Source organism: Erythrolamprus reginae, chromosome Z (assembly GCF_031021105.1).
Source record: "Erythrolamprus reginae isolate rEryReg1 chromosome Z, rEryReg1.hap1, whole genome shotgun sequence".
Classification (NCBI taxonomy): Eukaryota; Metazoa; Chordata; class Lepidosauria; order Squamata; family Dipsadidae; genus Erythrolamprus; species Erythrolamprus reginae.
This window is the reverse complement of record NC_091963.1, coordinates 123,242,043-123,263,399: the sequence shown is the minus strand read 5'-3', so window position 1 is coordinate 123,263,399 and position 21,357 is coordinate 123,242,043. Positions and strand designations below refer to the sequence as shown.

Sequence of the window (21,357 nt, the reverse complement as noted above, 5' to 3'; positions counted from 1 at the left end):
TATTTCATTTCATGTCATTTCTTTCCCAGCAATTAAAACATCAATGACATGCCAAACTTAACTGTCATCACAGATTTCTTGCTTGTGGGATTTTGAGAACAATGGGAGTTCCAAATTTTGTGCTTTGTATCAACACCTTTGATTTTTTTATTGGAGAAAGTTTTTGAGAATTCTGTGGGCAGACAAGAAACAAATAAAGGGACTATTGACATATCATCTTACTCAAGATGCAAATGACCATGCTCAAATTATTCTACTTTGGACTTTTTATGTGAATAACTGTTCTGGAAAAGGCAATAATGTTGGGAAAAAGTAGAAGTAAAATGTAATAGGATGTAGAAGAAAAATCCAAAACTGATGCAGGGTGATCAGCAGTTAAGATATTTGAACTCAGGAAGGCAATGTGTGCACTAATAGGAAACCTGAAATAACACATATAGGACAGTCTATCTTGGAGAAAAATCTATGTGGTCACTAGATGTTGGAAATGATGGCACATAATCATTAATTAAAATTCACCTCTTTGTGCTGTGGGATATCTTGGTAATATATTCCACTCTCATTCAAAACCCATTCCTCAATAGGGTATTCCCTTAATACCTTAATTTGGTATTAAGCAGAAATATTTGCTTCCTCAGGCCATCTAAGTTTTGATAGCTGTGCATTGATGATAATGACTTGGGGCCTATATTCACTATGATAAGCCTGACCCTTGACTCCTACAATTCCTTCCATTGTCCATCAGTACCATGACTGGCACAGAGGTTAGAGTGCAGCCCTGCAGGCGACGTTAGCTAACTGCTCAAGGTTGATTTAGCCTTCCATCCTGCCAAGGTGGGTAAAATGAGGACCCAGATTGTTGGAGGCCCTATGCTGATTCTGTAAACTGCTTAGACAAGGCTGTAATAGTACTATGAAGCGGTATATAATTCTAAATTCTATTGCTATTATTATTATTCTGCCTGCCTCTCAGCCAATATATTAATTTCCCTACCCTCCAACTTATTTGCCACTTCTCCCATAGTTACTATTAGTACACTCACCGTAGAGTGCATAGTAAGCAGCATGGATATTCTGACTAACATTCACCTGCCAGCATTCCCAGCACAATCGAACAACTGTAACAGAAAAACTGACCGAGCCAGTGGAGCAATTAAACAGAAAATTAGCCTGAAATCACTGTATGGGCACAAGACATAAACTTTGAGCTCATTTGAATGCTGTTGAATTTTATCCCATCTCATCCAGCCCAAGAAGATTCATATGTATCGGCTTGAGCAATATGACCCTCCACAAAAATCCTAGTTTTCCATTTGACCCGATCAAATTGTCTACTTCTGACATATATCCTTCAAATATAGATGGCTATATAGGGTTAGTTCTATGTGTACTGCAGAGGGACAGCGTACAGTTTGTTTGTTTGCTTGTTTGTTTGTTTGTTTATTTATTTATTTATTTATTTATTTATTTATTTATGTATTTATGTATTTATTTATGTACGTATGTATGTATGTATGTATGTATGTATGTATGTATGTATGTATGTATTCATTCATTCATTCATTCATTCATTCATTCATTCATTCATTCATTTATTTATTTATTTATTTATTTATTTATTGCATTTGTATGCCACCCCTCTCCGGAGACTGCTGCAAGAAGTCTAATATGGAGGTCTGTTTTTTTTTTTTAACATTCAAAAAATTGACACTAAGTTTAAATCTTGGCTACAAACAGTTTTGCAATTCTTCTAAAAGTGATCAAATTTCCAATGACTTGCTCCGTTATCAGAACCATGTAGGCATCTAGAAAGACTAGTTAGTTTGGACGATGAACTAACTAGACCACTTAGTATATCTTTATAATGCAGATTCATGATATTTCACCCTTAGATGTGTTTTAATCAATATTCCAATGTTAAATCAAAAGGGCTTGGTATAATGTATAAAACAAGTTCCAATAATTCAAACTTCCAATGAATGCTTTTCTTTTTTTTATCTTAAAATATTTTTGACACTGAGGATGCATGAGAGATAATTTCCATTTTGGTTTTCTTCTTAATGGAAGGCTGCTTTCTTAAGAGATTCGTTGTAGGGAAAACAGGACAGAAAGAATTATCAAAGGAAAATATTAGCATCACCATAATTTATATAACACAGATTTGATATTCTTATTTCTTATGCTATAGATGATTGGATTGCACAGGGGTGGAAGTAAAGAATATAGGGCAGTTAGTGTGAAATCTAAATAAGATGAACTGTTAAAGAGAGGTTTCAGATATGCCATCCCCACTGTTACAAAAAACATACAAATGACTGTAAGATGGGGAAGACACGTGGAAAAGGTCTTCTGCCTTCCTTTCACAGAAGGGATTTTCAAAACTGCTTTGAAGATCATAATGTAGGAGACAATGATAAAAATAAAACAACCTAATCCTAAAGTTATTATACTAGCCACAAGAAATCCAACTTCAACTAGATTGAACCCAAAGCAGGACAGTTTTAGCAAATGTGGAATTTCACAGAAAAATTGGTTGACAACATTAGAACAGAAAGGGATATAAAAAGTACCAATGGTGTGCCACATACCATAGAGAAAACTTGTCACCCACACCAGAATCATTATTTTGATGCAGGCTTTCCGATTCATCATCAACCCATAGTGCAATGGATGGCAAATGGCAACATATCGATCATATGCCATGGCTGTCAGGAGGAAGTAGTCAGAAGCTTCAAAGCAGGTAAAGATCAACACCTGTGCAAAGCAATCAAAGTAAGAGATGTATCTGGTGTTCATGAGAGAATTTATCATGGATTTGGGGACAATGGCTGAAACAATGCCCACATCCTGTACTGCCAAATTTACCAGAAACAAGTACATGGGGCTGTGTAGTCGATGGTCAAAAGCGACTGCAGAGATGATGAGAAGATTTGCTGTTGTAATTGCCAGATATAATATGAAGAATAAGAAGAAATATAAAAGCTGCAGGCGCCGATCTTTGGATAATTGCAGAAGCAAAAAGTAAGAGATGATTGTTTGATTGTCCATCTTTAAGCTATGATTAAGATAAATGCCACATCTTAGGAAATCAGAAATGAAAATAGCTTTATATCGAAACAGATACTGCTTGGCATATGCTGGGGACAGAAGGGAAAAAATAATAAAAATGTGATAGTTAAAAGAGAACTGTAACATTGAAGAATGCCAATTTCCAAACATAACACTCTATATTACAGTTAATAATTCATGAAAAAACTAACCAGAAAGCCTTTTCTTTCCCCCACTCCTCGTCCATTCCAGTTGATCATAATACAGCTCAGCTGCTTTCATATAAGGCGGGAAGTAGCTGGCCATGCAAGCCTGAAAGCTCCAGTAGTCCTTCAAAGCCTCTCAGCTGTCAAAATCAGTTATAAATCAGAGTGGCCTGGCAGAATAGTGGCCAAGTGAAAGGCCACAATAAGTGACAGTGAGGCCCCCCGGAATCACAAGGATGCTGGTTAGGGGTGGCAGGGTGGTCAGTTGGGGCAATTAGTTGAGGCGTTCAAGCTGGGGTGAAGGGACGGGCTCCGGGCCGCTCTCAGTGATAGGGAACCTGTTCAGGTGCAGGGGACATTACAATCTCTGTCACAAGTACAGGTGGTTGATGAAGAATAGCAGAAGAAAGCCACTGTTGGAAATGTGGTTTATTAGAAGAAGAGTGCAGAAAATTCCAGCAGTCAGACAGAATGACCAGTTGGAATAAAAACTCACAAAGTACAGATCAAACAGAAGAGGGGCCTCCTGTTCAGCCGGGGACTGAGTCAGAAGAGGGGGAATAGAGGGATGCTTTTATAGAAAGATCAGACTCAGTCCTTATTGGCTGAAGGGACAGGTTCATCCCATTCTTGGAGATTAGCTCCACCCACTATGGATAACTGCTCTACAAGTAAAACCAAACATTCCTTTTCTTGATTAATTTTGACAGTTAATTTTGCCATCTCTATCAGTTTCATCTTGGATGAGAAGTGAAACATTTTCTTCTTCCTCTTCAAGGACAAAATAATCCAGTTGCTTTTTGAAAAAGCATCTTTGAGACTTCTGGTTCTCTCACTTTTCCCATCCATTCTTTTATTGTGGGAATTGATATATCTTTCCATCTTTTTTCACATATAAATTTATCACTGCAGTCAACAAATATGTAGTACTACCCCTGTAAGTACCACTGGAATCAGGTTCTTGAGACTGGGTTCTCCAGGCCCTATTGGTATTGCTGCCAGTTCATATTGGTCCCTTGCTCAGCCACCTCTACCTGCCATGGTTTGTAGTGCAATGGTAGTCAATCTTTTCTCAACAGGCAGGTCATATGATGACATGGTAGTCAAGTGGTTGGTTTTCCTTCCTTCCTTCCTTCCTTCCTTCCTTCCTTCTTCCTTCCTTCCTTCCTTCTTCCTTCATTCCTCTATCCCCATTTCTCTCTAGGCTTGCCCCATAGAAGCCTTTCTTATCTTATCCTCCCCATTGCCAAATCTTGTTCATTTCTCCAGGCTTCTTTCTCCATTTTCTCCTTGTCTCTTTTCCTATCGTCTCAGGCCTCTTTTTCTATTTTCCTTGTAAGCCACTTTTCCTATCCTCTCAGGCCTTATTTTTCCCAGGCCACCCTTGCTATCCTTACCTTTTGGCTTTGCCCCAAGAAAAACATCCTGCCTCCTCTCTATCCCTCTATCTTCCCTTCTTCCCACTAAAACCGTCTTCTTTTATTCCCTTCTCATCCCCAGCTACAAATATAATAACAAAGTTCCAATTATTCGTTCAAGATCCTTATCTGTTAGTCCCGAAGAAAATTTTCAGTTTCAACTGTATATTTGTTTTAAGGATTTTCTGAATTGGCACACGAATCTCCCTCTGGTATTTCTTTGGTTTCTCACAGATTTTCTACATATGATAAAAAATACATTCTCTACAATTGCATTTCCAATAAACATTTGAGACACCTTTTTACATCTTTGACAATTTGTCAGGGATTAAGTACCAATAATACTTTATAAAAATTCATTTTCCTTCCTCTATCCCCATTTCCCCTTAGGCTTGCCCCATAGAAGTTCGAAGTAAATTTCAGCCCTTTCAGCCACCTATTTTCCCACAATATAACCAAAGATTTTCAACCATTAAATCATACTGTATTTAACATATTAGTTTTCTGGTTCAACTTTAATATTTTATAAACCTTAAGAATAACTTGTTCATCATTAACACAATATCACAATTTCAAATTCAGTTTTTTGAGTTTCAAAACCATAACTTTTCTAATATAAATTAAAAATAATTTCTGTTGTAAATTTGTAAGTCAGTGATAAGTGCATCCTGTCAACTCCAGTTATCTAATGAAAATGGCAAGTCTACCCAAGATAAATTTGGCTTTTCCCCACAATCTGTCTTCAATCTTTCCAAGTATCATGTGAAGAATCTGAGTGGAGTAGAGTATCCATCCAGCACTTCCCCTTCTTCTTTATGTTGTTTTTGTTTAGTGCCCTACACTTGATCTATGTGACTAAAGCTATCCACTCATCACATGACAACAGGTAGTTGTCATTAAAGGAATAGGATTCAAAACTTTCTAGTCAACATTTCTCCAGAATAAATATTAGGAAACATAGTTCCCTCTAAGCTGAGCAGTGAGCAATCGCTCACTTAAAAATCATCATCAACTCAGAGTTTTCCAAACCTGCCCAGAAGCCGAGAGGGAAATAGTGAGAGGGAAGGAGAAAGAGAGGAAGAGAGGAAGAGAGAGAAACAGATAGAAAAAAGAGAGGAAGGAAAATAAAAAGAAAAAGAATGGGAGTAAGGAAGAGAGAAAGAAAATCAAAATCTAGTTTGAAAGTAGCTCAACTATTTAAGTGGCATTTTGATATTGATGGAGTTGCCCTATTATGAGCTCACTGTTATAGACACACAGTTTATTTATTTATTTATTTATTCATTCATTCATTCATTCATTCATTCATTTATTTATTTATTTATTTATTTATTTATTTATTTATTTATTTATTTATTATTTTTGTGCCGCCCAGTCCCCCAAAAAATTAGAGGGAACACTGTTAGGAAATGTTTTTTTAAAGGAAAAGCAGGATGATGAGGGTCAAATAATTGAAAAATACAATGCTTTGTTTTCATTGGATATTTTTAAAAAGTATGTGCAGCCATCTTTCAAAAGTACTTTAATTTGTATCTGTGCACTGAGCAAGGAATTGCATTTTGTAGTCTCAGTTACTTTTTCCATTCTATGAAACATTTTTTTATTCCTAATCACCACCATACTTTTTTCAGTTTATTTCTTAGTATAATTAACACACTCATATGCTACTTTATGTCTTTAAATGGATCATTCTACCATTCATAAGTGTTGGCATGGAGATATGCTTTTAAAAAAATATTCTCATGCATGTTATATACTTCTCTAATTTAATAGAGGAAGATAACTCAACATTGTCTTTTTAAGCTAAACTAAAAGACATAGTTGAATGTTCCCTCCAAATAATACTGAAGAGGGTTTTTATCCAACCTTTTTAGCTATAATATAAGCTTGCTCTACAATGATAAGAAAATATTAAAATTTCAACTCTCTAGTGAAAAGTAAATCAAATATTTAACCAGTTTTTTAAAAAACCCTCATACGTGCAAATGTATGTAGAAATGTTACTGATTCTGATTCATAATAATTTTACCCTACCTCGTGTCATTTACATTTTTGAAAAGAATGTTCTTTATTACTCTTCTATCCCTAAAACATTTCTATTACAGCAAATCACCGGGTTCTAATTTCATTTTATTAAATCCCGCCCAATTGAGGGAGAGGGAGAGAAATGCATCTAATATAGAGCCTAGTCATGGATATAAAAGTCAATTTGCCCCGATGCCTAGAAATGCTTTTCTATAAAATAATCAATGCAGAAATCACTTACATTTTTTCTTGACAAAATTATTGTTTCCCTTGATGTCTGCTTTTTAGAATCTTTAATATAGGTCCTGTAATTGATAAATGCTACCCTTGTTCAGTCATGAAAAAGATATATCACTAGTGAGAAATTTGACTTTATATTTGTTAATAAGCTTACTTTATATTTATATGACTCTATAGTTTCCCTCTAGACCATAGAAACAAAATTAACAAACATTATAATGAGCTGTTTGATTTTTAACAAAATTAACAATTAGCAGCTATTATTTTCCCTGCTCAATGGGGATTAAGCGAGAAGGCTTTTATGACATTATAACAGATTTCAACACCTGGAATACTATTTTACACAGGCAGATTTCTGTTTTTATTTTGTCTTCCAAGCAGATTTCTCCATTGTTCCTCACCTATAGACAGAATCCTGACAAACTAAATCATGCCACCAACCCCACAACACCTTTATTCTCCATAGTTGATGGAGCTAGCCTCCAAGGATGGATTGACCTTATCCTTTAGACAACTGGGGCTGAGTGTGAAAACAGTATAAATATCACCCTCCATCTTAGGTTCCCCCTAATCCAGGACACGTGACTTTGCTTTAAAAGTCTTCGGAGAGGGGCAGCATACAAATCTAAATAATAAATAAATAAATAAAAAGAAATTCATTAAAAGAGCCTCAGCTGTCATCTGGCAATTTCTTGTAACTGCCCTTTCCTCTACGAGCTCCCAACAAACATCTGGTCTATTTTTGGATTGAAGGCTGTTTCAGGCATCAGTCCAGCTGTCACTCGCACCTCCAGCTAAAGGCCTATGAATTATGAAATTTATTTATTTATTAGAGTTGAAAGAGACTCTGCAAGTCATCAAGTCCAACCCCCTGCTGAAGCAGGAATCCTACACCTCCCCAGCCAGATGGTAGTCCAATCTACTCTTGAATATGTAGAGAGTTGGGGTGTTCACAACCTGTACCCTTAGGCTGTCCCATTGGTTGATCGCTCTGACCATCAGGAAGTTCTTCCTTATTTCCAGGTTGAATCTCTCCTTGGTCAGCTTCCATCCATTGTTCCTTGTCAGGCCTACTGGTGTCCTGGAAAATAGAGTGACCCCCTCCTTTCTGTGGTGACCGCTCAGGTACCAGTATATTGCTATCATGTCCACCTCCCTGGCCCTTCTTTCACTAGATCATCCATGCCCAGTTCCAGCAATCTCTCTTCATATGTCTTGGTTTCTAGTCCCCTTATCATTTTGCTTGCTCTTTTCTGTACCTTTCTCTTTTGAAGTGTGGTGACCAGAACTGAATGTAATACTCCAGGTGTGGTCTGACCGGGGCATCACAGAGCGGTATTAATACCTCCCTTACCTTGGAGTATATCCCCCTGTTGCTGGCTCATATTTAGTTGGTTATCCACCAAGACTCTGAGACTGTGAAAGAGTAGTGACTCTTTCACAGGTGAAGGACTTTACGTTTCTCGATGTTGAACATCATTTTGTTAGTTTGGGCCCACAGTGTTAATCAATCTAAGTATTTTGAGCCCATCCTCTAGGGTATTGGCTACCCCACCAACTTGGTGTCACCTGCAAATTTAATTAGTCCTCCCTCTATTCCCTCATCTAATGAAAATATTGAAGAGCACAGGGGCCAGGACTGAACTCTGTGGTACCCCGTTGCCTATCTCCTTCCATATGGATTTGGAACCATTGAAGACAACTCATTGGGTGTGGTTGGTCAGCCAACTGTTTATCCATTTACATGTTTTATAATCTACCCCATTTTTTTCTAATTTGTGGATTACGAGATTATGATCTACTTTATCAAAAGCTTTACTGAAGTCCAAATATATTAGGTCTACACTGTTGTGTTGGTCTACTGATTTAGTTATGATGTTGGCTGTTATTTGTATCTTGTTTGTTTCTAGGTAGTGACTAAGCTGTTTTTTTATTATTTTTTCCAGTATTTTTCCAGGAATAGAAGTCAGACTGATTGGCCTGTAGTTGCATAGGTCTGTCTGTTTTTTTATGACATTTTTGAGGTTAGGTGACCATTTTAGGTCTGGAAGTATGATAGAACCAAGAAATTTGAAAGTTTCTCCTGTTTATACTTTTGTTGTCTAGTATTGTAAGAGGTGGTAGGATGGGAGGGTTTGTCCTAAAGTCTATCACCATTTCTATGGTTTTGAATGTGTTCAGTTCCAGATTGTTCTGGTTGCACCATGAGGCTAGTTGTTCAACCTCCCATCTATATGTGATTTCATCGTTGTCTTGAATGGGTCTGATCACTGTTGTATCATCTGCAAACTTCAGCAGTTTAAAAGATGGATCGTTTGAGATGGTATATAGAGAGAAGTGGTGAGAGTACACAGAAGCCAAACCTCACATGTTTATGTGCATCCACGTGTCGGGGGCATGGAGATGCATGCACATCTGCATTTTCACTACCGGAGCACTGACGCCAGCCATACCAACTGCAACCCATTATTGAAGTGTGTTAAGGTACCTCTAGCTAATTTAGTTTAGTTAGAAGAATGTCTGATATCATGGTGTTCAATGCTGAACTAAAGTCTATAAAGAGGATCCTAGCGTAGATCTCTGGAGATTCAAGATGTTGTAGGGTATAGTGCAGAGCCATATTAACAGCATCATCTGTTGATTTATTTTCTCGATGTGCAAATTGCCAGGTGTCTAAGTGGATACATGATGGTTTTCAAGATGGATATCACTAGCATTTCAAAGGTTAGAGCAACTGGTCTGTAGTCATTCAGTTCCTTGATGAAGGGCTTCTTTGACACTGGGATGATAGTAGAGCATCTGAAGCAGGAAGGAACATGGCACATCTCTAGTGATTTGTTGAAGATTTTGGTAAAGACGGGTGTCAATTGGTCAGCACAGACTTTTAAGCAAGAAGAAGTTACCTTGTCTGGGCCTGGAACTTTTCCAGGCTTCTGTCTGTGAAATAGATCTTGTACTTCCTTTTCTGTGATCACCAGGGGTGGTAAACCCAATGGGATGGGTTCAGTTGTAGGAGGTTTGGCTGTTGTTACATTACAAAAGACATACATTACAAAACAGCTGACTAATCTGAAAACATCAACTCCATCAATTACTCAAGATGTTAACGCATCAACAAATCAAGATGTTACAATACATCCAACCAACCCACTTACAGAAAGTAAGCCAACACCCCATACTCCCTCAATATTTATAGAAAGATGACAGTTTTGACCACTCTTTGTTTGACAAAAGCCAAATATACCAGAACCCGTCCGAACGTCACCAAGATACTATCAATCTTACATGGGAAAAGACCCAAATACCTAAAGACCTGCATATATGCGTATGTATGTATGTATGTATGTATGTATGTATGTATGTATGTATGTATGTATGTATTGGGATATGAAAATTGGTGTGTGATAAGTAGTCAAAAATGAGAAGGATACATTGGGATGTGGTTTTAAGATGCTTTGAGTTTTTATTTAGAAATCTCACAATATCTATCCTTCTCATTTTTGACTACTTATCACACAGCAATTTTTTTTTATTTGCACAGGATAATTTTTACAGATCTGTCAGTGAATCATTTTGGCTTTGGTTTGGACCATTGGTAGGCAGCCACTTACCTTGCTATCCAGCTGGTCCTCAGCAGGTGGTGGGAACACATGCTCCTGGCATGAGCACATACATCCCATGCAAGATTTGGCTTTTGTGCATGCATTGCAAGCCAAATCTTGTGAGATTTCAGCTATTTTCGCCAATATGTTTACTTCCATGTATTCATGTGTGGAAGCAAAAAACTGGAGAATTTCACCAGAAATCTTTCAGTCATGCCATTTCTGAGCCATTTCTGGTACCCAGACTGCATCCCCTCCACGTACGGGGAGGAGACCATCTGGTTTGGGCCATATCTGGTTTGGCAGCCTATACCAACTAAAGTAGCCTTTGTAATGTTTCATCCTCAGAGTTCATTTTAAGTACTCTTGTGTCTTCTTTTTAGAGTTGGAACTCTTAAAAGACAAACTTCAGGACATTTCCTTGTGGTATTTAGGTGTTCACACTTATTTTGCCACTTGATTCCTTAATTCACCAATTGCCAATAAAGCTTCCCATGTATATTTGGTCTGGGACAGGACATGGGCAGAGATTTTTTGGAGAAAGTCATTTACCAGTACCTATTTCAGTCTGGCCTCGGTCTAAGATACAGTTTGGGAGAATATTCATCATGCTTGTTGAAGAGTTGGGAACAGGGTTGTTATATGTTTTTATGCTTCAGATTTGGAGAAATTTTATTATAATGATTCTTCTTTCTCTTTGGTTGTATAGTCAATGTTACTTTTGGAAGAGGAGCAGTCATGCCCTTGGACCTTCATATTTCTAGTGCTGCAGATAGTTAGTTCAGTGACAAAGAATGTACCACTGCTGCTTCACTCCACATCTCTGGTCTTTTAGTTTGTATTTAATCTTTCATAATTTTAATATGTTATTATATAATTGTTTTTATATGTCTATTTATTATTACATTGTAAACTTCCCAGGCTCACTTCAATCTATGAGATGGGCAGTATATTATTTAATTATCCCTAGGAGTGTGACACTCATCCTCCTTTTGTGTAATATATATCTATGAAACTGTAAAATAGTGTGTTTTCTTCTAATGCAAAATGCTATCCATTATATTTTTCTCTGAAGTCAATTAAATAAAGGTGGTATATAAGAATATTCTACATTGCACCAAGGAGAACTTTTACTAAAGTCAGTCATTCATAATTTAGTTATACTGTAGTCCAAATGTGTGTAAACAGTATAATTAAAATTTTAGAAGAAAGAAATTCAGTTAGAATACCAGAAACCTGCAGTTTTTTCAAAATTCTGGAATGAAGACCACCACAAAACCTGTAATGTAATATGCTAAATGTTGCTGAGTTGATTATGTCTTGGATTAATATTACTATCTAAACATAAAATAAATGTAAGTTTATTGTCCCAATAATTTAAAACTACCAATCTGATTTCCATTGAAGACCTGAGTACTGCAAAAGTCAAAAAGAGGGCCCTGAAAATATTTACTGACCCCTCACATCTTGGACATAAATTGTTCCAACTTCTACCCTCAAAACAACGCTATAGAGCACTGCACGCCAAGACAACTAGACACAAGAACAGTTCAAATTCCAATTATTTAGTTTGCTCTTAAATAAGCCCTAATTTCTTTGAATAGTTTCTATTGTATAATTTATTTCACTTTGATTTCATTAGGCAATTCAAATTTTCAAATGCTGAACAATTTTAAAATATATTTTTGAAAGTCATTAATATAAAGGTTTCCCACCAAGACATTATAAAGAAGATAAGTGCTATCTTTGACAAAACATTATTCTATCTTCTGTAGTAAGATGAAATATAATTGAAGAGAATATTGGGCTCAATTGTTGTCATACATTGGTGTCCTGGGCCTAGAAAGCCTAGAACTATGGTGCCTAAAACACGATTTGAGTATTGCCCAAAAGATCATATGCTGCAACGTCCTACTGGTCAATGACTACTTCAGCTTCTACCGCAACAACACAAGAGCACGCAACAGATTCAAACTTAATACGAACCACTCCAAACTTGACTGTAAAAAATATGATTTCAACAATCGAGTTATCGAAGCGTGGAACTCATTACCGGACTCAATTGTGTCAACCCCTAACCCCCAACATTTCTCCCTTAGATTCTCCACGATTGACCTCTCCAGGTTCCTAAGAGGCCAGTAAGGGACGTACATAAGTGCACTGGTGTGCCTTTCGTCCCCTGTCCAATTGTCTTTCATTTCTCTCACTTATCATATATATATTCTTTCTTTCATATATCCTCTCCTCTAAGTTCACTTTACCCTTATATATATTACTATATGTCTATTTTTCTTCCTATGTATTTGTGTATAGGACAAATGAATAAATAAATAAATAAACAAACAAACTACTGTACTTATAGCTATAAGTAAAGATTTAAAATACTTGAGATGCTTATTTCAAATGCTCATTTGAAGTTTTGTTTTAAATTGCCCATAAGTAAATATCAAGAAAGAGGTGCTGCTGGAAATATTAAAAACAGTAGAAAGAGGGGGGGGGGATTAAAAAAGGCAATGATTTAATAGCCATCCATCAACACCCTGATCAACATCTAGAAACTCACAAAAAAATATAGGCATCATATAAATACCACAAAGAGAACACCACAAAGCACATGCTCTTCTAAAGAGAAGTTGCCTAAGGATGAACTCAATTATAAGTCAGAAAGCTGGGAAGACAAAACCTCTGGTTCTGATGATCAATCCAGATTGGATCCTGAAATGTTATCCTAGGTCACATGTAAGGGGAGAGTGCCTATTGGAAATAATTGCTTCATTCTGGAAGTCAGTTTCAGAAATTTTCAATGAGTTAATTCACCCAATCTCATAATTATCCTGTAGGAAGACATTAGATTAACACATTTTAAATATTAAGTGTAAAAAGTAAGTACATTTCTGACATATCTTATGCTCTTGATTTTAGGGGAAGGCACATTAATTGGTTTTTCCTTTAACAGACAAAATTTAGATGATATCATAAAGATCAGTCATTTTTATTATAAACAGTGTGAACATGAAGTTGGCCTTTCTTCTTTGGTTTGTTTGATCAGCTTGAGAATGTAGTGTCAAATACAAGCAGAGATTGTCAAAATAGAATTGGTATATCCAGTTCTAACATTTAGAGAGAAGATTCACAAAGCTGGCATTTCATGTTGAGTGTATAGCATCAGTTTGATACAATGATAGTTCTCTCTTAAATTAGGCAGCAAGCCCAAATTCATATCCCAAAATTATTATTTTTGAAAAATCTAAATGATCTTTTCCTCTATGCTAGAATACTCAGTTAAGAGAGAGAAAGGGGTTTTCCCCTCACCTCACTGTTGTTTCTGTATTCCTTGGCAATAGAATCTTGGCTCATCTATACTACCTCTAAATTCTTCATCCAGTCTAGACCACGTATGCTATATATTGCCATGTCTTCACTAATAAATCCATTAATCTATAACATGAGGGACAAAGATGTCAAATTGGAAATTTGGAAATTGCTTCAATCCAAAAAGAGTAACTAGACATAACAAGATATATTATTTTAACCTTTCCCTTTGATATCACCTGGCCTTAAACCTAACTAAAAAGGATCTAGATAATCTGCTTCATCCAATGTCTTCTGAAACTAACACCATCTATGCATTTATCAGCCTTCTCTAAAACAGAATGTTGGTTATCAGCAAATTCGCCTAACAAAGTTGGTTCCAGGGATTGCCTCATAAGAAAATGCTATAACATTGTCTTCTTCAAAGGAGACAGCATCACTCCCTCCCCAAATGGGGCATTACTCATTGCTTAGACCAACTGTTTGCCACTCCTTGTTTTCTGTAAAATAAATTTGCTTTATTATTGGAAATTTTCTCTGTTGAAAAATAAACCAGAAGCCCATACAGTTGACTGCTTTTAGCTGAATTAAATAACTTATTTATGTTCATAACAAACATTTTACAGTATCATGCATTGAGTTTTTCTCTTCATTCAATTGCAGAGAATTAACTTCATTACAGCAAGTTCAGAGGAAAGACCTCATCAAGACATAACGAACAGGGACATAATGAAGACTGAAACCACACCCAACCTTAAGCTTACAGTTTCTTCTACACAGATTCATCAGCAGTTAACTCACATTGGCTGACTGAGTTACTATGCTAATTTATTGGCTGACCATGTTACCACTGACTCTTCCAGCTCATGAATATCTCAACATTTATGGTCAAAAGGAATTAATACCAGTCTTTAAGACAGTCCTTCACCAATTCAAAGGAATAGTGCACTCCAACTGATTATTCCAAAAAGATCAAGTCAATTTTATACATTTCTTTCTTGTTTTAATAAAAGTGCATTCACATCTTAGATCCCATTTTGTATTGGGAAATTTTAGAGATAGCAATTACTTCAGGACCCGAGATCCCAAATAACAGGTGCTTAAATGGAATAGATTCTCCACAAATAAAAGTAGAACTTAAAGTTCTACAGAAATTTTAATAACAGCTACACAGGAACTAAAATGAGTCACAATAATAAGTTTACAAAAGGAAGCTTAGGTAAATCTACACACCCACCTCACATTATAAACTGAGCCTATCCAAAGTTTATATATTTCATCAGTAAATGAAATTACCCATCTCCCAGCTGTTTTCAGTCATCTTGACAGATTATTGAAATTCAATGTAGAGAAAAGTAAAGCCATACATTTAGGCAAGAAAAACCAAAAGTACACATATAGACTAGGTGAAACCAGGTTTAATAGCAGTAACTAAGAGAGGGATCTTGGAAGTCTTAGTGGACAAGCAATTAAATATGAGCTAATATTTGAGGGGCTGCCAAGAGGTCAAGGCTGTGATTCAGGATATTGAATTATATTTTGGCACCTTTTCAAGTGATAGCATTGGTCTGAGAGGATATCTATCTCTACCTTAACTGTATTTCCCTTTGTAATTGCTTTTCTTTCCTGAGAAAACTGAAGGAAAAAAACATAAAAAGTTTAATGCAAGAGAATCAAATAAAAATCATGAGTGAACAAAATGTCAGAATCTCCACAGTTTAGCTAGGATAAGTATGATATTCTTATTTCTCAGGCTATAGATAATTGGATTAAACAGGGGTGGAAGTAAGGAATATAGGACAGTGAATACTAAATCTAAGTAAGATGGGGTGTTAGAGGGCGGTTTCAGGTAGGCCAGGCATGAAGTTACCAAAAGAATACAAAAGATTATCAGGTGTGGAAGACAAGTGGAAAAGGTCTTCTGCCTTCCTTTCGTAGAAGGGATTCTCAGCACTGCCTTAAAGATCATGGCATAGGAGCAGATAATAAAAATAGAACAACCAAATCCTGCACTTATACTAACTCCAAGCAATCCAATTTCAAGTAGATTGAAACCAAAACAGGATAGATTTAGTAGTTGTGGAATTTCACAGTAAAACTGGTTGATAACATTAGAACATAAAGGGATGTAAAAAGTGCCAGTGGTGTGCAGCACTCCATAGAGTATACCTGTAACTCCCACCAGAATCACTATTTTGGTGCAGGCTTTCCAATTCATCACCATCTCATAGTGCAGTGGGCGGCAAATGGCAACATACCGATCATATGCCATGACTGTCAGGAGGCACAATTCAAAAGCTTCAAAGGAGACAAAGAGAAAGATTTGAGCAACACAACCAAAGTAAGAAATTTGCCTGGTATCCATGAGAGAATTTATCATGGATTTGGGGACAATGACTGATACAATGCCCAAGTTTTCCAAAGCCAAATTCATTAGAAAAAAATACATGGGGCTGTGCAGTTGATGGTCAAAAGCTATTGCAGAGATGATAAGAAGATTTGCTGTTGCTGTTGCCAGGTATAATATGAAAAATAAGAAGAAATGTAGAAGCTGCAGTGGCCGATTTTTTGAAAATTCCAGGAGCAGAAAATAAGGCACAGTAGTTTGATTCTCCATGATTAACATATGATACCCTGCAAGAAAGCACAGCGAAGCATATTAAAGGAAAGGCATGGACCTATTCCATGCATGGTGTTTTGATCTCCTAAAGGACTTGATACAAACGCTAGAAAATCTGCAATTATTACACTGAAGCTTGAAGACAGAAACTCCTTAATTGCATAAGGAAGTACTGTATAATACAGTATACACCTGACTCACTCACACTTCCCCACTATCCTATCAGAACCTATCCTTCAATCCCATATTATCCAATCTCTACTGTCAGTACCTATCCTTCCATTTTTTCCACCATCAAAACTTATGAAGTTTCTTGGATGAGAAGCAATACATTTTCTTTTTTTTTCTCAAGGAAAAAACAATCCCCAATTGCCTTTTTGGGAAACCCCCCACCCCAACTTTGAGAGTCTCTTTAAATAGCCCTTAGTTTTGTTGCTTCAGATTCATATAAAATTCTGTCCCCCACATAAATAGATTCTCATTGTTTTGATTCATAATATTTTAAATTTGAGTCCAAATTTCTGGGGCAAAAAAAATGCCCTTTTGTCTGCAACATATAACATTTTATGTTGTTAGGAAAGCATATATTATATAATCATTTCTTTAAATTCTCTTATTATAGAATTAAGTCTAACAAATAGTTGAGTCAGATATATTTAACTACATGACAATTTGACCCAGATAACATAGTATGGCTTTGCTGTTAAAAGTTTAGTCAACTAATATCTTACTATTTGTATTCTTGGAATTTGGGTCTTCTGCTGCATATTCTGTAGACCATGAAGAATAATGCAGTATTGGATAAATACAATCCAGATACAGATTGGATACAGATTACAAATGTATCATCAGTGAGAAATATTTACTGTATATTTAGAAAACTAATTAATCAGTTCATTATTTCCCTCAAGATCTAATTATGGAACATAATACCACACAATCAAAATAAGACACAATGTTAACCTTAAATCCTCTCTATCAGTCGGACCTGATGGTCTATGTGCATACTTCCTAAGAAAGCTCTCTTCTGCTATAGCAGAACCACTGAGCATAATCTTCGAAAAATCCTTCAGAACCAGCACACTGCCTAAACTATGGTCAAAAGCTATGGTCGTCCCCATCTTCAAAAAAGGTGACCCCTCTCTTGTCAATAACTACAGACCAATATCACTGCACTGTGTCCCATGTAAAGTCATGGAATCAATTATAAATCAATCAATTACTCTCCACCTAGAAACTAATAATCTACTCTCTAACAATTTGGATTCAGAAAAAAACCTGCAGCTTCTCCACTGCAAAAACATATGGACAACTCAACTTGATCAAGGAAAATCTATAGGTGCAATTTATATTGACTTTTGCAAAGCCTTCGATTCAGTGGTCTATGACAAACTACTTCTAAAACTCAAAGCCTATGGCATCACAGGATCCCTACACAGATGGATTACAGCATTCCTGTCAAACAGACAAGTGGTTAAAATAGAAAGTACCATATCTACCCCTGTCCCTGTGAAAAGTGGTGTCCCCCAAGGTAGTGTACTGGGACCAACACTCTTCATCCTCTACATCAGGAGTCCCCAAACTTTTTATACAGGGGGCCAGTTCACTGTGCCTCAGACCGTTGGAGGGCCGGACTATTAAAAAAACCCATGAACAAATCCCTATGCACACTGACATACCTTATTTTAAAATAAAAAACAAAATGGGAATATACTATTTAGAAGGGGGGGTAAGAAGTCTGAAATTCATATATGTTTAAGTTTTGTTTTAATTTTCTTTTGTTAACATCTGATTGGCTATACAAGATTTTCTTGGCTTATAGAAAAAGATATAAAGAAAGAAGGAAGCACTTCGGCATAATGGTTGATAAGTTAGAAATATAATTGGTGTACTTTTTGAAGGAACGTTAAGGAGGGAATTTAATTAAAAGAAAATGAATGTAACTGGATCACAAAGTTAAAAAAAAGCTTTTGCAACTTTTTGGATGATTGTTATTAGTTACTAACAAAATACCGCATTTTATTCATGCAAAATTAAATGCTACACTGTGTTGTTTGAATGTATGTTAAGAGAAAAAAAATTACCCCCCCCCAAAACAATCCTTCCTTCCTCTGTCCCTCCATTCATTTCTTCCTTCCTTCCTTCCTTCCTTCCTTCCTTCCTTCCTTCCTTCCTTCCTTGTTCCCTCCATTTCTCCTCCCTCCCTTCCTTCCCTCCCTCCTTCATTCCTCTCCACTTCTTTTTCCCTCTCTCTCTTTTCCCTCTCTCTCACAAAAACCTCTGTGCCCCACCATGCGCCTTGGGGGGTGGGGGTTGGAGACGCTCCACCGCAAATGCCGAATTATCAATCTGTATTAAAAGTACGCTTAATGTTTAACAAAGCCAATGTCTAAAAAATATGAGAGAATTCTTGAAAAATGAGAGGACTCCAAATAAGGTGGTTTTTTTATGAGGTAGTTTTTTTTATCCCCACAAAATATCCTGCGAGGAAAGCTTTTTCAATTTAACACATAGCTGAGACCCATGTAAAGTGATCAAATTGTTTCAATGAACAATTCTAATATTAAAAAGTCGAAGCAGAAAGGATGAATGAACTTGAGGGGTTCATATTTGTCTCTCTCTCTGCTGAAAAAATGAGACTCCACGCAAGTCAACTTATGGGAAAGGTGGAGAGAGGGTGAGACAACAAGTCCAGTGTAGGCACAAGTCTTTGCCCATCACTTTTCCCCCAGGGTGCCGCTTCTGCGTGCAGGTGGTGAGACCATCCAACTGCTGCCTCTTGTTTCCTGGGGATTTTTTTTTGCTTCCTGTTTCTTCTCGGCTGTGGGAAGAATATCTGCAGGAGTGGGCAGGGCATGGTACCCGGACACAGCCAGAGAAGACAGGCGGGGCTCAGAGCCCATGGGGGTTTCTCCTGGCTGACAGCAGATCAGATGTTGGGTGGGACAAACGGCGCTGGCTCTACCACATGGGGTTTGAAAAACCTGTGCGGAGTTTGTTTTTGCCTGCATGGCCGCACGACCACACAGGCTAGAGGGAACAGTGGCCAGGAGGACAGGATGCGGACAAATCTTGTGCTCCTGTCACTCACTTGCAGGCTGGATAAATGGCCTCAGCAGGCTGCATGCGGCCCGCAGACCATAGTTTGAGGACCGCTGCTCTACATCAATGACCTTTGCGATCACATCTCTAGCAACTGCGTTCTCTTCACCGACAATGTAAAACTCTTCAACACCACCGATAACACAGCTATTCTCCTGAAAGACCTAGACTCTGTCTCTGATTGGTCTAACATCTGGCAGCTCCAAATCTCAACCAGCAAATGCTCTGTCCTCCACATCGGTAAAAAGAATCAGAACTTTAATATAAACTGAACAAACAAAATCTTGCAGATAACCCCCACTCAGTAAAAGACCTCAGAAAACTAATATCAAATGACCTAAGTGTCAAAGCCCACTGCAACAACATCGCCAAAAAGGCTTTAAGTGTAGTCAACCTAATCCTATGCATCTTTTGCTCTGGCAATCTCACACTAATTACCAGAGCCAACAAAACTTTTGCTATCCCCATCCTCAAATATAGCTCATCTGTGTGGAACCCATACTGCATCTCGGCCATTAACACCATCAAAAATGTCCAAAAATACTTCACCAGAAGAGCCCTTCACTTCTCCACCCGAAACAGAATACCCTACAAATCAAGATTTACAATCCTGGATCTTGAAACCTTAGAACTATGATGCCTCAAACATGATCTAAGTATTGCCCACAAGATTATATGCTGCAACGCTCTGTCTGTCAATGATTACTTCAGCTTCAACCACAACAACACAAGAGCACACAACAGATTCAAGCTTAATATTAACCACGCTAAACTTGACTGTAAAAAATATGACTTTAGCAATCAAGTTGTCGAAGCGTGGAACTCACTTCCGGACTCCGTAGTATCATCCCCTAACCCCCAATACTTTACCCTTAGACTATCTATGGTTGACCTCACCAGGTTCCTAAGAGTCAGTAAGGGGCGTACATAAGTTCAACAGAGTGCCTACCATCCCCAGTCCTATAATCTCTCCTATATCTCCTATATCTTCTCTTCTATCTCTTATATCTTTTCTGCTATTCTCTCTAGTTATATTTTACTCTTATATTTTCTCTTCTATACTCTCTTTGATACATTCTACTCATATATATCCTCTATTGTGTATTATTGTGTTTTGGACAAAACAAATAAAATAAATAAAAATAAGCATTACATCCCTCTATGTAGATGCAGTTCCATTGAGCATTACATGTTGAGTGTGGTTGGTTAGCCAGTTTTGAATCCATCTATTGGTGTTGCTGTCCATTCCTCATTTTTCTACTTTATCTAGTAGTAGATTATGGTCTACTTTGTCAAATGCCTTACTGAAGTCCAAATGAATCTAATTTACTGGTTTACATGGACTGATTTACTGATTAATGATAGCTTGGTTCATGCAGTGATCTCAATTTCATTCAGAAAAAAGATGATGTTCTCATCTTTGAAGGAGTCAGTGGTATGTCCATTCTTTGAAGAAGAATTTGGACCTAATGTTTTTGGACAATTACCATCCTGAGTCCAACCTTCCCTTTTTTGGAAGATTGCTGAAAAGGTTGTCTGTCTTAGCGAGCTCAGACAAGGAGACTGGTAACAATCATCCTGCTCCAGGGTGGCCAAATGAAGTGTTGTTTGTCAAACTCCGGGCAATTGAAATAATATCATTCCTTCATGGAGGCTTTGGGTGTTGAGCTAGATGACACTGTGAGCTAACTCTTAAGGTATCCTTAGAGGGTGAGTAGGTTACTTAGTATACATTGACACATGGCTTTTTGTTGTGTTATACATAAAAGTTTTGCAACTGCCTC

At 37.1% G+C, this 21,357-nt stretch overlaps 2 protein-coding genes across 2 annotated transcripts; both read right to left on the bottom strand.

Moving 5' to 3' along the window:
- Positions 1 to 2,136: 2,136 nt before the first annotated feature.
- On the bottom strand, positions 2,137 to 3,048 carry LOC139154367 (olfactory receptor 14A2-like). The gene has a single exon (XM_070728876.1). The coding sequence runs from the start codon at positions 3,046 to 3,048 to the stop codon at positions 2,137 to 2,139; it is 912 nt and encodes a 303-aa protein (XP_070584977.1).
- Positions 3,049 to 15,553: 12,505 nt separating this feature from the next.
- Positions 15,554 to 16,468, bottom strand: LOC139153498 (olfactory receptor 14A16-like). Its single transcript, XM_070727506.1, has one exon. It carries the CDS (start codon positions 16,466 to 16,468, stop codon positions 15,554 to 15,556), a length of 915 nt encoding a protein of 304 aa, XP_070583607.1.
- Between the last annotated feature and the right edge of the window lie 4,889 nt (positions 16,469 to 21,357).

Excerpts from the sequence above, each read along its gene's own strand:
- LOC139154367 (XM_070728876.1), bottom strand. The coding sequence starts at position 3,048 with ATGGACAATCAAACAATCATCTCTTACTTTTTGCTTCTGCAATTATCC.
- LOC139153498 (XM_070727506.1), bottom strand. The coding sequence starts at position 16,468 with ATGGAGAATCAAACTACTGTGCCTTATTTTCTGCTCCTGGAATTTTCA.